The 12,964-nt window shown below is 41.0% G+C and overlaps 1 protein-coding gene across 4 annotated transcripts in view; it reads right to left on the bottom strand.

Annotated features, from left to right (window-relative positions):
• The window catches only part of sorbs3 (sorbin and SH3 domain containing 3), a 61,119-nt gene that overhangs the window by 27,127 nt on the left and 21,028 nt on the right, over positions 1-12,964 (bottom strand). For all 4 annotated transcript variants that reach the window (XM_088937496.1, XM_088937514.1, XM_088937505.1 and 1 more), the window contains 3 exons: positions 4,656-4,729; positions 1,926-2,219; positions 443-566 (listed from right to left, as the gene is read on the bottom strand). In XM_088937496.1, coding sequence (XP_088793622.1) covers positions 443-566; positions 1,926-2,219; positions 4,656-4,667 — 430 coding nt within the window. In that variant the 5' untranslated portion in view covers positions 4,668-4,729. The remainder of the gene's footprint in view (positions 1-442; positions 567-1,925; positions 2,220-4,655; positions 4,730-12,964) is intronic.

Genomic DNA, 12,964 nt, shown 5'->3' with positions numbered 1-12,964 from the left:
TACACTCAGTACCACCCATGTAAGGATGGTGGAACAATAAACTCATGCACACAAGAACATAGGAAAAGATATAAATGCCATGAGGCTGTTTTGGTAGTTTGATACCATTGATCCAATTATCAAATTGATCTAATCTAATTGATCCAAGGATCTTATCCAACCGTTTCTTGAGAGAAGCCAGTGTTCTCTCAACAAAATAGTTCAGCTCTTTGTGCAAAAAAGTGCCTCGGGGTCTCTTTTTTTAAAAAGCCCCGGTCGATGTTTCACTGTGTAACAGACCACCCCAGTCAGACTGAGAAACAATGAGTCATTATATTAGTGCAGAAAAACAATATTTGAAAAATAAACTTTGGCTTTGATACCGTAAAATAGATCTCTTAGCATAGTCATCATCCCCTGTACCCCCTCTTCTATCATTCACTATATTTTGCTATAGACGTACCATGTGTCTTGAGAACGTGTTGGTCGGTACCATTTTGGGATACCCTTTTACTGGATGACTGGGACAGGGTGTCATTGAACCCAAAGTTGAGGGTGAGGGAGCCAGCCACACTGGTATCCATGACCTAAAAGAGAAAAGCACACAAAGAAGTCAGATGCTGACACACGGAGCTGCCCTGGTTAGAATTACAGGACTAAAACTAATATTAGGTACAGTATGGTGGAAAAATCATGTGCAAAATGCTTGAAATGCTGATGATCCATAAATTGACATAGTTTGAAGATGCTTCCTCCATTGCTAAGGTAATTATTTTCAAAAGTTTTGCTTTGAAAACTTGCTCCTGGTTCTCTAGAAATAAAGCTTAAAACATTCATCTTACAATATAAGTTCAATAAGTTCTATAAGTTGAAAGCTTGAAACAAAAGCTAAAAACTTAAAACATGACGACTGTTATAGAAAAGTTTGAACAGTTTTTTTTTGTTGCTTACTATTCCTTGCTTCCCCAAATGAAGAGTAGTTCACGGGCTGAAAACAAGCTACTAAACCTACAGGCTTATAATATCACAACACTAAGCAGGTAAAGAAAAGCATGTATATAATCTGTTTTAGAAGGACACTTTATTTTGAATGCAGAGGAAGACAGAGAAGCAAATTATCTGTCTCAATTGATTAACCGACAACTTCTGTACGAGAACAAACTGTGGTTTGTCAGAAGCCACCCACACTAGGTGTAATGTGTCATTGTTACCACAAGGTGGAACAGTTTTCTGATGACATGAGTGTATCTACAGCAGATGCATTTAAGTTGTCTGCTATTCTCTATTTTGTCTTTATGTATTTATGGGAGCTGCACTACCCTAGAGAACAGGGATGGAATGCTTGCAATAGGTCAAGGTTTTAAACTGAGTCCCAAAACTAGGAACAATTTGTTTTGGGAGGTATAAAAACATGAATGAATTGTCATGAATTATCCCCATATACGGTAAATCCTAGAACTATTGTACAAATTCATCATCATATGAGGCTGTAGTATATTCACCACTGCTTACAATCTTTGGATGCATACAGTGCTTTCTAATTTCATGCAGTTTCCCCAACAAATTTAAAGACGTTTCATCAGATCAGATGTTTCTAGTTTTGCATTCCGATTTCAGTGTTGAGAGCAAGGCAGGGTGGTTGGGGCTGCTGACAGCCCAGCATAAACACGGGCCGGTCTGTCTGCTGCGCAGACCCTGCTTGCGATATTGTGCGCCATTGCCGCACAGTGTTGATTCTGAAAACACAAGCACATGCATAAAAAATGAACTGCTTCATAGACGCAGCGAAGCTCTTGAAGGCAGGGGTCACTTCCTATGTGAGTGAACTGACTCAGCTGTCTTTACATCCAGCACTGCCAGTGCCTTCCCACGTGCTTTAGTTTCATGACTCTCTACAGGATTCAAGTCAGTGGAGAGAAAGGAAGGGGAAGCAGCAGTCAACTTGCTTTTTGCGGCTCTGGCTGATGTCCGTGACCAGGGGAAGAAGTGTGGGAGGGGCTTAGGGGTGGGGTGGGCAGCCCTGGTGACAGCGCCACGCCCTGGGCAGGATTGGAGTAGAGGTGAGCAGGGATGAAGTCCTCTAGTTTGGGAAAATTCTCTGTCATTGCTGCCCCTGGGGAGAACTGAGAAGTCCAGCGCTGGGAGGCAGGGGGAGAAGGGTAGAAGCGCTGTGCGTTCAGGGTGTCATCGGAGAAGACAATCCGGGAGCCGTGGGAACGATCCAGAATTTCCACCTGCCTCTGCAGGTTCACAAACACAGGAATACAGAAACAACACGTCCCGCACCTTGTTAGAGCTCAAGAAGGAACAGGGTTTCCCTGACATGTCATTTAGCAACAACGTTTCAAGCAAGAATGCTCTGAGACCAGAAAAAAATCCATGAGATAACCAGGTCGGTGACGATAATATCTCAGTTTTACAGCTAAACTAAAAGACTACAAAGAGATTCACACATTTCACTCAAGGCAGCAAACAGCAGGTTGCAAAGACAAAGCTTGAACAAGAAACCTTCTGCTAACAAACCCCTTTCCCTTAACCTTTAATACACAAGTTTTAATTAACTATGGGGTTTTCCATGCAGATTTCCAGGCAGCACTGGCTACTTAGCGGGTCCACGTCACAGACACCACCTTGTGAGTACAGACATGCACAAACAGTCCGGAGAGCCTTCAGAAACAGTAGGCCTCACAAACATCTGCATGAATGCAAACCGGTTTCTGAAACCAATTATAGAATTATGCAATCTAAACCTTCAGACAGAGTTAATTAGGCATTACATTTTGTCCATTTCATTTGCCTCTCTTTACTCTGCAATTCAGAAAATTACCAGCCGCATTAATGTATTATATTCTACGTAATGTGCATTTCTCTAGTTTAATCAGGATTACATTTGGTTGGTTGGTATTTTGAAGAATAATAATTTATATTTATAAGCAGGTTTTTTAATAAACCAACATTGAAGTCTCACTCTTGCTGTTCTATATATATATTTATATTTTTGCCAAGATATTTGCCAAAGTTAGACATTGTTTAGACCTGAAAAAAGTGTGACACTCCTCGGCCCAGATGTTACTACAGGAAGATGGTAAAGTATTCTGAAAAACATAACATGGAGGAAGCTACTGTATATACATAGTTCCTGCTTCTTACTTAAACAACAGCACACTTTTGGGTTTCTGCTTTGAAAAGTGTGTGTGGCAGTGTGGTCAGTCTGAACTCTTTTACAGAGGTTTCTATGTGGCTAAAAAAATCACAGACATAAACCTCACTGCCTCTTCAGGGTACTAATTAGCCCTTTATCTGCGGCTCAGGGGGAGAGGCTACTAATTTATGGAAAACGAACTTTTCGGCAGTGGTGTTCCACCTCTTTAATTGTCTCTCTTGCAAGGCTGGAGAAAAGGGCTATACACAAACAAGGCTGAAAAGGCAGGCTCGTTATGTGGCAATTAATTGCCCATTGCAACCATTCTGAAAAAGTGAGGTGCTGTGAAGGAAATGAGGGGTGTGGGGGGGAGTCAAGTCACCAGATTGATACAATTGCCCTGGTCTCCTTGGAAACCCATTCCCGCCTCCTCCTCTGTGTGTTTATCTGGGAGAGACTCTCCTACTCTTTCTGTGTGTGTTTGTACGTCAGGGTCATGAGAAGATCCCGCTTTTCTCACACTTTGTGAAACTGTATCTAGATAAATCAGCACAGCCGCATTGTGTTGTTAAGAGTTCGGGCTATTTTAATGGAAATTTAAGCCTGTCCACAACTAGTTTATTTTTTCTTCTTCTTTGTTGCTGTCCGCCTTGTTTGTTTTAAAAGCACATCCTTTCAGGTGGAATTAAAATCCAAATGCACTTTTCCGGCAGACTTGGGGGAAACACTTCCACTGAAACAACTTTTGGAATTTTACTCGGATGGGTTTCTTTAGCCTGTGTCTTGGCACAGCCCAGCTGTAACCTCTCTATCGTTACCAAAATGTCCTCTTCTGCTGAACCTCCATTGTTTTGTCCTTTTTTAGTGGAGCTGGTCTTTTAAACACAAGCCACCCAGGTTTTTCTGTTTCTCAAGTGTCTGAAGGTGACAGTGGGGAAGGGGGCTCGTCTGTTTCAAATGTTTGCGCCCAGGGTGAAAAAAAACCACAAACTGGAAAGGGCAGGCTTAAATCGGAGCTGCATGACTTACCTGTGTCCAACAGTCTCCAGGGGGGCTTTTGAGAAGAAGTGGATAGAATTAAGTTGTGTAACACTGGCAAGGATGGGCCTGCTCAGCTGTGGCAAAGATCAAGAACACATTCATCTGGGGCTCATTTTAAGAGCCTCACTCTAGAGGGCAAGGACAGGTACAACTGTGCCAGGCAGTGCCAAGGGTGGTGCCATAAACATTATCATCATGAAGCAACTGGGGTTGAGTCTGGGTTGAGTCTGTTGTAATTTTTTAAACTTAATTGTAGTTTTAAAATTTTTAACGGCAAGGTGAAATGTTTTATCAATACAAGTTCAACAAGCTGAAAACAACAGAAGCAAATGCAGATAAGTGGAAGATGCTTCATAAAGCATTTCATTGCCAACAACACCGCTGTATGGCTGTACTGTTCATGCATTGATAAATAAACCTTGATTGATTGATAAGTATTGTACTATAAGCTTGTATGATGCTGTGGTCATCTCACTCCTGCCAAAGGCATTACCTGGGGCTGCATGTCATTCGACTACGTCCTAATCACGGTCTTCCAATGCTGAGCACAGCCTGAGTGATCTCCACCTAGGTTCAGAAACACAGCCACATATTAGAAAAGAAGCACTCGTCACAGTCCTGCTTGCTGTCCTGGTTGTCACAACTACTGCTCGACAGCACAGGCCACTTTCTCGTTCTGAACTATTCTTATCCTCGGACTGCTCTGTGGGGTTTTTCACCTCAGTTAGGAAAAGAATAAGCACGATGGAGAATCCTGAAAAAAATGTACTTTGTGCACTGAAAAAAGTTCACTTGCTTGTCTTTCTTTTCTATGTTAATTCTGCCAAAGCACTGCAAGAAAGAGTATGATAAGGGATACACATCAAGAATGAGCTTGAATGTACTCTCATGTTTAGCATATCATGTATGTATGTTTTGCTCCACTGTTGTAGTATAATTATAATGGAATTATGATGTAATATTCACCTTTATCTTCACAAATGATTTATTCTGCAGACTTCATGCAGGAGTAGGGTGAATTGCTTGTCCATTACATATTTCAGTACAGTGCCACAACATGGCGCTGTCCTCCCACTTGCCTGCGAGTTTTGACAACAACGTGGCAGGTTTAGAAACTGTTTCTGAAAACTCCTAGACACAAAGAGAGCCCAGGCAGAAAAAGTCTGATCTCATGCTGTGCCACTGACAGGAAAAACAAAGATGCACAGCAGAACAAGACAAGACAAAACTGTCTTGTTAAGGCAGAGAAACATCACCTTTTTGTTTTACAACTTTAAAGCTCTCGATCTAGAGCTACATTTTCTGGGAAATCATTACATCACCCTTAAGTGTCTCAGCAATGGTATAAACTCATCTGCAGACGTACAGTGTTCACAAATGAGGTCATGCAGAGCAACTGACATTTGTAGTCAAGCTAGAAAGTATGTATGTATAAATATTTAGGATGTACATAACAATATTTCATGTTGCCATGGCAAATGGTAGATAATAGCTCTGAACACATAGTGCAGAATAATTAAATGTCCCTGCCTGATTTTTCATAACTGAGCGGCTCTGAACTTTGCCAGGCCAGCCATCTCTGGTGTTCATTAAAGACATTTCTACAGAAGGTACTGTACAGTTGTTCCATTTAAATCAATGGCAACCACAACTCCCTTTAGACATATGAAGACTTTCTTTAAACCTCATTTGTTCCATGTTGAGCAGGCTCATCAAATTCTATTAGGAAAAGCTACTTCTTTGTTATTTGTTTGACATGGTTATCCAAGGCAACTGAAAAAAGGTATAATATGCACAGTGTAATGACTTATGTTACTCTGGAAAAAAAAGTTTGTCAAAGTGTATTAGTTACATTCTGTAAATAAAGTGCAGTTTTCTACAGTGCAGGAGATTGCAGTACATGCTAAACGAATCTGTGTACAAGTATGGTACTGTATATAAAGTTAAATAGCAAAAGGGACTATAGTGGCACAAGACAGTGGCACTAAAAGGGGCACAGTCAGAAAGATGAAGATTGTAGGATCAGCAAATGGTGTCTAAACAGCTGTATGTTTAGGTAGCACCAGACAGTATAGCTCTATAGTGTGTGTCCATTATTGCTTCTGAATGATTGTGGAGTAGGGCAGCAGGAGGAATACAGATGAGAAACTGGAGAGTGGGGAGAAGGCACTAGGAAATAGATCCCATTGTCCTTCAGCCCATGATCGCTGGCCAGCTTCTCCTCACCTTACTGCTCTCTCTTCCACACCATAGCTAAGTCTTTTCCCAAGCTGTTCCATTTTGCTGCAGTAGTGAGCAGTCAGCCCAGTGCTGGAAAAACAGAACTCGGAGGACTCTTACAAAAAGGGAAAAGCAACAGGGAAGAAAGGATTCATCAGACAAAAAGGCCAGTGGCGCACACTAATCCGATAAACACTTCATTGTAAAACTTCCTGAAATCCTTCAGAAGTGTGGCTCATCGTGCTGCCCGCCCTATGATCTTATACACAGAGGTACAGTATGACAGGGTGGCTTATAGAGCTTGAGTAGCTGTGAGTAAGGTCCTGGCCCATTTATTCCATTACATCATCATCATGAGGCCGAAAAGCAGCACTTGACGGTATCTTTTCGCCCAGGGCCAATACAAAGAAGCATTTCTAACAGGAGCCAGCCATAGTGCTGGAGAAGATAAGAATTTGAAAAGCAGTTTAATATTGACCAGTGCCCAGCACTTACAGATAGCAGAAGCAAGGGGTTGAGGAGCTGCACATGGAATTCTCATGCAGTAAAGTCCAACAGGCCTGAGGTTGCTTCGTCAAATGTACATTATGACACCGGCTAACTGGTTAGGTTAGGTTACTGAGAAAGTGTGAAGGGAAAACATGTAGAAGCAGAGGTTTTCAAAGGACCTGAATTGGAGGCAGCAGTCAGAAAATGGATGGATGGTTTTGAAAGGATGGTTTGGGGTTGGGGGATCCAGCAGCACAGTTTACAGTGTATCATAAGTGGTTTAAAAAAAACTCATGAAGTATTACATAGTTTTTAGGGATTTATTTGTTCTGACATAGACTGACAGCAGCTTTTGCGAATATCCCTTGAACTCCAGGAACACTAATGAGGAAAGCTAAAAGGGGATTTAACAGTAGCCATGGTCTGAATGATGAGCATCTATTCAAAATCACTAGGTATAAAGGTTGAATACAGTACATATATTTTTGAGTGGTATTAATTTAAATACCAAATGTGATCGGATTTACATAAACTGTTAAATACATTACCCATTCTAATGAAATCTTACATTCCAAACCACAGAGATATTCCCGTACTGAGGCCAAAAGCTGTGCAGAGTCCATGAACACTGCTACAGGCTCATGTTTCAGTGAAATCTGAAAATGCAATGGCATGCATTTCATTGCCATTTTGTTCCCGTTTGTAAAGACTGCTTAATTCAAGAGAAGATAAAGTGAACAATCAGGCCCCTTCTTTCCTGTAACACTGTAACCATTCATATCTATATTTCTATCAGTGAGGCAGCGTTTTTCCCCTGTTAGATCTCATTGAGAAATATTTCACAATGATGAAGTGCACTGGGTTTTTTAGTATATGGACATGGGCTGCCTGGCTGCTTTTGAAATAATTCTAAGAAACATGTCAATGTGAAACTCCATAAATTAATTCATTCATAATACACTTCTGTCATAGCATCTATAAATCAAACATAACATATCATTGATTTTGGTGGTTGTTTTTATATAAACATCAGTCACCTCCTGCCAGTTGAAACAGGTAATGAGAACAAACACAAACTGCCTGTGAGCATATATGAGCGAGTGATTCAGCTTTTTCAGCCCTCCTCAATGCCAAATTACAAAATAAAAATAAATGCTCAGAACACAGACAGTTTCATAAAAGCAGCTGTAAAAGAGTAATTGACACTAATGAGGCCACCAGGAAACTATATGCAAACAGTTTCTCCCTTTGAAGACCTAAGTTGTATCAAATTTGTATCAAATTAATTTGGCCCTTTTACCACAGGTGTGCTCTGTATTTCAAAAACATTTAATATGTAGGCAATTCTAGAAGTTAAGTCCAGTGTGGAAATGCACAGTGAAGTACAGTAAAGCAATAGGAACGCATAGTGCAAGCAAGACTCATCAAATTAAAATACTGAAACCAAATGATCACACTTCTCAAAGTGTAAAATTATTACATTCAGAACCTGGGAAATATGCCATCATTCTTTTGTGAAGTGGCCACATTTCAGATCACTGATCGCAATGGTGTGAAAATTCAGCATTACTCTTGTGAAACATTACTTAAACTATACTAAAACTGTGTCATTTTTCCCCTTTCGCTTAAATAATATTTGGTCATGATAATTGCGTCGCACTATGCATACATACAGTACTATCCATCCATTTTATATCCTCTTTATCCAGTTGAGGGTTGCGGGGGATGATCTATCCCGGCAAGCAATGGGCACAAGGCTGGATTTCTACGGGACGGAACACCAGTCCATCGCAGTGCAGACACAGGAATATACCAAGGTCAATGTTCCCAGAAGACCATTAGTTTACCAATATATCTTCGGACTGTGAGAGAAAACCAGAGCACCCGAAAGAAACCCACGCTAACATGGTGAGAACATACAAACTCCATGCAGATAGACCCCCAGGAATTGAACCCAGTGCCTCATTTGTGCAAGGCTGCATAATGCTAACCACTGCACCACCCACACACTTACCATTACAGACAGAACAGACAGAATTACACAAGGTCTAGCATGACAAATCTCTCTGTAACCGGATGATAAACACTGTTCCTAAAAAGGGTAGATCTATAGCTTCTACCAGACAGAAGAGGCTGGAACAACGATGGCTTGAGCTGCTCATAAACCACAGTCTTACCCTTAATGGAAGTTCAGAATACTCTGTGGCAAGAGATGTCAGTCGCAGCTAATGATCTTAGATGTTGTCTAAACTTTCTCTAGACAATATTTATCACTTTATGACACCAATCCAAAACCATACTTCAGGGATGCCAGGAGAGATCAAGGGATCCCACGACACTGAAGACCTTTCCTATTTCTTAACCTGCCCTAACCTCACTCTGAGATTTTAATCTCAGAATCATAGAATCTGAAAAAAACATTGAAATTTCACTTTTGATTGGACCGAGCTTCATTGCAAACAGAGATGGGCTGCAATAGCAGCTGCATTCATTTCCTAAATCAGTATAAGGACATCTTGGCTAAAGCTATAAATGACACTCTGAACTATACTCACCAGATCTGTCTGAAAATGTTACAGAGAAAAGGGGCCAAAACAGAATCCCACCTAATAAGGTAAAATCAACTGTAACATTTACTTGGTTAAATTCCCACTTTGCTTCATTAGACATGTCTTCTTTGAAGTCAAACATTCTTAACAGCTTACTTAAGTCAAACTATGACTCATATCTGGTGTGGAAGTAGGATATTTTCCAAGATCTGAAGGCATATTTGTTTTGTGTCTAAAAAATTAAAGAGGGCTCGTTCTTGTACAAGCCAACTGCCTGGTCATATAATCAGTCTTTTACTAAATATGGGGCTGGGACAAACAATTCCTGCTGGAATCCTAACTTTCGAAAGCTGGAAGATGCTGGAAGGTTTTACAGCTTGATAAGCATCCCTCACTTTCCCATTTTAAAATGTCTGAACCTACTGCTCTTAGCTTTTGTGTTTTCCATTTGCTTTAGAGTAGAACCATGTTTCACAGCATCCTGGCAAAACCATTATGCTCTACACGTGTTGATCACATTTCATGCAAATGCGATTGAATGTTGAGCAGGAAGTGTGTAACTTGCGTGGGGTGAAGTTAGGAGAAACCAAGCAGGTGAGCTTCCCAGGGATCCCAGTTCTGGGGGAGCCTGTAGAAGTAGAGAAAAGGGGCAGGACCCCCCTCATTTTGTACTTGAAACCCCAAGATAAGCCTCATCCTGGCTTGGCTTCCCTGTAATGCTGAGAAAATCAAATGTCAAACAGTGAGCCTGTTTAAGTAGAGCCCTGTCACACAATTCTGGAATCAGAAGAAATGGAACATGTTAAACAGTGAGTGCTGAAACTCAACATGCATGCCTCGTGATTTAGTGTTTACCTTTCTTTGCAACCAATTGACTGAACCAAAAGAACGTTTCCCAGGTTTTAAAGCAAATGAAGATGAAAGAGGCAGCTACAGTATAGGAAAGACCTGGAGGCCTATAGCACGCCTCCCTCCCATGGGCCATGGCATTAAATAAAACAGAAAATTATAACTTGGCAGTTACGCTTAGACTGTTCAGACTTGAGCCAAGGAGGCCGATCGGGCAGCAAAACAACCTTTAGATACCAAATGAAAAGTAAATGCAGTGTAACTGTTAGCTTTAAGCACATTGCGGCACGACAGAGTTTTATGAGGGTTTTGTACAATAGCTTTCAACCCACTGGACTGAAGCCACAGATGAATGGAGGAATTGCATTCCCAGACTTGTTTGGAAGGATCTAAAACTTGCACAGATTTTGCAAAACTCATTGGTGAAATACAAGCTATACAGAGAGAACAGTATATATTTTCATCATCCCTTTATACAGTGATGTTCTGCTATACTGTATGATACTTTTAGAATGCAATCTAACCTAAGGAAACTTCCACATTTTGTTTTGGCAAGTCTTTAAACAAAAAAAACACTATGAGCCCATTTGAGTCATCCTCAACGTTTTCCTGCAAATGCAGCCCAGCGAACCTCCTTCCATAAGAATCCGTAATGCAGATTCTGCACCAGGACAAAACATCAATCCCAAGGATAGTAACCATTGATATGGATATTACTGTGGAACTGTGGCCACACATGGTGGTCACCAAGAAAATTGGCCATTGTTAAAAATAAAGCGGACAGCTAGAGTTAGACCAGGTCTCTGACACTCTCACCGCTTCTGTCAGATCTTGGAAAACCCAGTTTCATATAAATCACAAAGCAGTGACCACCTCCCCAGCATAACATAGATATGCTAACCACTGCATTGTTAAACCAGAGCACAGTGCTGTCAGGGAAATGGAAATCAATGGATAAAAGATGCCACAGAAAAGCCTGTGTTGCCACAGCAGTGAAACAGCCACTGACCTCTGCTCTTCTTACAGTGTCACAAGAAACATGTCCTCCACAGCACAGCTACAGTGTCCACTATCAAGGATTTATGGTTTGTAATGAGTAAAATGGTTTTGAGGCATACAAAGGGTGCATTTTATCACCCCTCTTCAATGGCTTCATAGAAGCAATGCCAAAGGATGAATGGCACAACCTGAGGGAAGGAATAACAATTGCAGAACAAAGAGTGAGGTCATGCAGACTTACAAATGACAGAGCTGTGCAGGGTAACACAGAGCTTTAGTTACTAAACTAAGCAAAAAAGTAAAGCATAACGGAATGAGAACAAACACAAAGAAGACAAAAGTGGTGAGGGTGTCAACGGACAAAGACACAGAAAGGAGCATCAGAGGGAGTGAAAGAGTTCTGTTACTTTTCTGTAACCTTTTCAAGCCTGATGGATGATGCTCTCAGAAAATCAACACCAGAAACCGGGGAAGAGCCAAACTTGGCTTCAGAGAGAAAGAGAAGAACCGTTCTCTAATCGCTTCGATAAACACCTGAAAGGAAGCAAAACAAAGATCCATATCTGGAGAGCAACATCTGAGACTAGGACAATGAGAAAGTAAGACAAAGAATCCTGGAAGATTGATGGATGCTTGAGAATCTAGAAAGTAAACTGGACAGAGGGGAAAAATAATGAAGAGGCTCTGTGTCATTTTGGGAGAGAAAGGTGAACTCATCCTCTGCCTGGATCGGATCAGTGTTGACCTCAAGTCTGATGATGAAGTAATTGAGGGAAAACTACTTCTAGAAAAGTACAAGAGGAAGGAAACAATGCTAGACAACACCCAAAGAGGATGAGTGGCATCATCATCTTTAAGGAGCTGAGAGTCATACTATGATGAGAAAGGTTTTATTCTTTATAGGTCTGTGCTTATGGCTTTCTTGGCAGCATGGAAGAAGTTAACATGTGTCCTGCTGGTTAACTTAGCCCTGGATCATGCATGTCTTCACCTTATTCCGTCTGTCATTGATAGAGTGCTAAACATCAGCCTTCAGAATATTGCTGCCTTTTACCATTGCTTATTGGTGCATGGATGTCCTTGCTGAAAGATATGTTTACAGTATTGTATCTACAACAGGCCCGCTCATGGTAGGACTCCCCTTTATAAAAAACAGATGATAATGATTGATCTTGTGGGCTGGGCACAGCTGGCAAATGAAGGCCTGTCATAAAACACTCTTAAGAGAGCACAGATAATGGAGGAGGAGGGGCTGAGAGAAATGGCCAAATCTAGGCAATTTTTAACAAACGTAAATTATACATTAAAGGGAAGATTAGATTTAGCCCTGTGATCCGAGATAGCTGAGATAGGATTTTCTTTTCAAATATTTTTCCACCACCGGCAATATCTCTTTAGCTGTTCAAACATCTTACATTCCGTGTTTTGTCCTTGTTAGTTTATGCTTTAGAATCATTTGAAAAGAGAATGTAAACTCCACGGGTTACTGTTCTGGAACCAGTCTGAACACTTTATGATATCACTCTGGTATGATCACAATCAGGACCATCAGGAACTGGATTTTCAACTACAGTAGAACACATCTCAAGTGAAATAATCCCTACTGCATTTTAAAGTACTGCAATGAGCAGGAAAACAGTGCAAGTTACATTTGTGAGCAAGGCCATGTTGGGGGGGGGCACAGATTTAAGGTTGG

This window comes from Atractosteus spatula, chromosome 2, assembly GCF_055471065.1.
Source record: "Atractosteus spatula isolate fAtrSpa1 chromosome 2, fAtrSpa1.hap1, whole genome shotgun sequence".
Lineage (NCBI taxonomy): Eukaryota > Metazoa > Chordata > Actinopteri > Semionotiformes > Lepisosteidae > Atractosteus > Atractosteus spatula.
This window is presented reverse-complemented; position numbering and strand designations above follow the sequence as displayed.